Source organism: Austrofundulus limnaeus, unplaced genomic scaffold (assembly GCF_001266775.1).
Source record: "Austrofundulus limnaeus strain Quisiro unplaced genomic scaffold, Austrofundulus_limnaeus-1.0 Scaffold97, whole genome shotgun sequence".
NCBI classification, from domain to species: Eukaryota; Metazoa; Chordata; class Actinopteri; order Cyprinodontiformes; family Rivulidae; genus Austrofundulus; species Austrofundulus limnaeus.
The window spans coordinates 323,831-326,038 of record NW_013952499.1 but is presented as its reverse complement, the minus strand read 5'-3'; the positions used below and the strand labels follow the sequence as shown (position 1 = coordinate 326,038).

The 2,208-nt window shown below is 40.3% G+C and overlaps 1 protein-coding gene across 1 annotated transcript in view; it reads left to right on the top strand.

Moving 5' to 3' along the window:
- The window catches only part of ak5 (adenylate kinase 5), a gene marked incomplete at its 5' end in the record, with an annotated part of 80,360 nt that overhangs the window by 45,324 nt on the left and 32,828 nt on the right, over positions 1-2,208 (top strand). Inside the window, 1 exon segment of the mRNA XM_014013014.1 lies at positions 98-171. Coding sequence (XP_013868468.1) covers positions 98-171 — 74 coding nt within the window.

Here is a 2,208-nt window from a genome sequence, read left to right as displayed (position 1 = left end):
CCAAAGTTGAATTTACAAATTAAATTTTGTCAAGTTGAGTTTAATGTTGAGTTGTGTTGAGTTTAATGTTCTAATGTTTGTATTTTTCTGCTCTCAGGTCCAAGTGAGCTGGACCTCAGTCTTCTGGGTGAAACAAGCAGCCTGTCAGATGCAGCCTGCAGGAACGATGAGGTGAGATGGTTTTATTACAATCAAAGAAATGCAGTGAAGCAAAAAGACTTTTTTTTACTTATTAATAAATCACAAGTTTAATTCCTAWTGCAAATCTAATAACTCCTGTTTTAGCTTCTAAATATCAGCTCAGTAATAATGTAATTATACTGCCTCTGTTCTGTTTGACACCATCGCAAGAATCAGTTTTTTTAAATTACCGACACTAACGAGATAAACTCTAATTTCCACGTCCTAAGATCTTGTTATCTGGTGGCTTTTTACTTGCAGCGTGGCATAAATGACAAATGCAAATTGCCTTTTCAGAAGCGGCGAACTGAACTCATCATATCAAAGGTCAGATGATTCAGAGCTGCAAATGTCCCGAGACAGCGAGTTTTGTTGTGTAACGTTTCAGATCGGCTCCGTTCCTCCACACAAGCTGCTGCCAGTGAAACGAATAACCCCAGTAATAATCTATAATCTGTGTCTCAGTTTACATTCTGCAGGACTCATTTAGTTTGCTTCAGTTTGCATTTAGTTTTTCCAACTCAAGAAGTGTTTTTTTTTTTTTTTTTGCAAAGGTTGTGTCTGTTTTTAATGCAGTTTTTTATTGGACAACAAGTGTGAAATAAAATGTTAAAAATTGTCACTATCACTTGTGATCATCTTGAGACAAAAGCTACTGCTAACGCTGCTAAAGCGTCTAACGCTGCTAAAGCGTCTAACACTGCTAATGCTGCTGATGTTGCTAACACTGCTAACGCCACTAATGCTGCGTTCACAGGAACGCGTTTTGAGCTGCAAAAATGCACCCAACGCCTCCAGTTGGACGCGCTGTGTTCAGACCAGGACAGAGACTAGACACGCATCTGAAGAGGGAGGAGCGTCTTGGTTTTTTTTCCAGACTGTCCTCGTCGGATGAAATAAAGATAAAATAAAGAAAATGGCTTTACTTTATTTACTAAAGAGCAAGCGAACGTTGCGCACAACAGACAATTAATTCACCAGATGATTTAGAGGCGGACTGTTCAGTTAGTTTCGCCACTTCAGGAGCTGTGAGCTGATGAACTATTTTTTTGTCCCRAGCTCAGTTTAACACYGCGGTCAGTTTAACGAGCTGCTGACCCWCATCGGTGCTGATATCTCCAGCCAGAACACCAACTGCAGACGGTCGATTTCAGCTAAAGAGCTCCTGTCCGTCTGTTTCGGTTTAGTGGRCAACATTCAGGAAACYATCWCAWGGAAAAATAATTCTCTCTGATTGGTTGCTGCGGCGCGTCRAGCAGCAAAAGTTCAGATTTTTGAACTCGAGYGTCGGCTRCTTTCRCCGCAACGCATAAATGCTCTACCTCTACCTTCCACTTCCTTGTGCGCCGCGCTAAAYGGACCTGAYGCKCYGCRAGAYCCCTAGAYGCACGTCCATCGTAGACTTTGCAWGTAAACCGGCCGCTCCTGCAGCTCAAAACGCGTTSGATGTGAACGTAGCATAACGCTTCCCTACAAGACTTGTAGCTGTGGTTCATGTCCAAGCTGCCGGACCACCATCCATATTGTTTTCAGTGAACACGTTTTGAATTTAAATTTCAAATGAATCTTCTGCAGCATTAGCTGTGTTAGCAAAATTAGCAGCATTAACGGTTGCATTAACGGTTGCTTTTGTCTCAGGAAGATGACAACATTTAACCCCATTTAATGTTTACATTTAAATTTAATGTAAAAACTGGCTAAATAAAAGAGCAGTGAGCTAAATACCAATGAAATGGTAGAGGAATTTTTTTTCACCAGGACTTTATACTTTTATTTTACATTTAGCACTCCATAGTTTTCCCACTAGGTTGGATTTCTTTGGATCATTCACATTTAGTTGATTAAATTTACTATTTATAAGCAGCCCAGTTTTATTTTATTTTAGTGAAGCACGGTGGTGGCAGCATCATATTCAGCTGATTGTAACTAAAAGAAGGATGAACGCAGCTGAAAATAAAACAGTCTCTGGGTAAAACCAGACAGATTTTACAGCTTCGCAGCACTGAGTTCTTTCTACAATTTCCATTC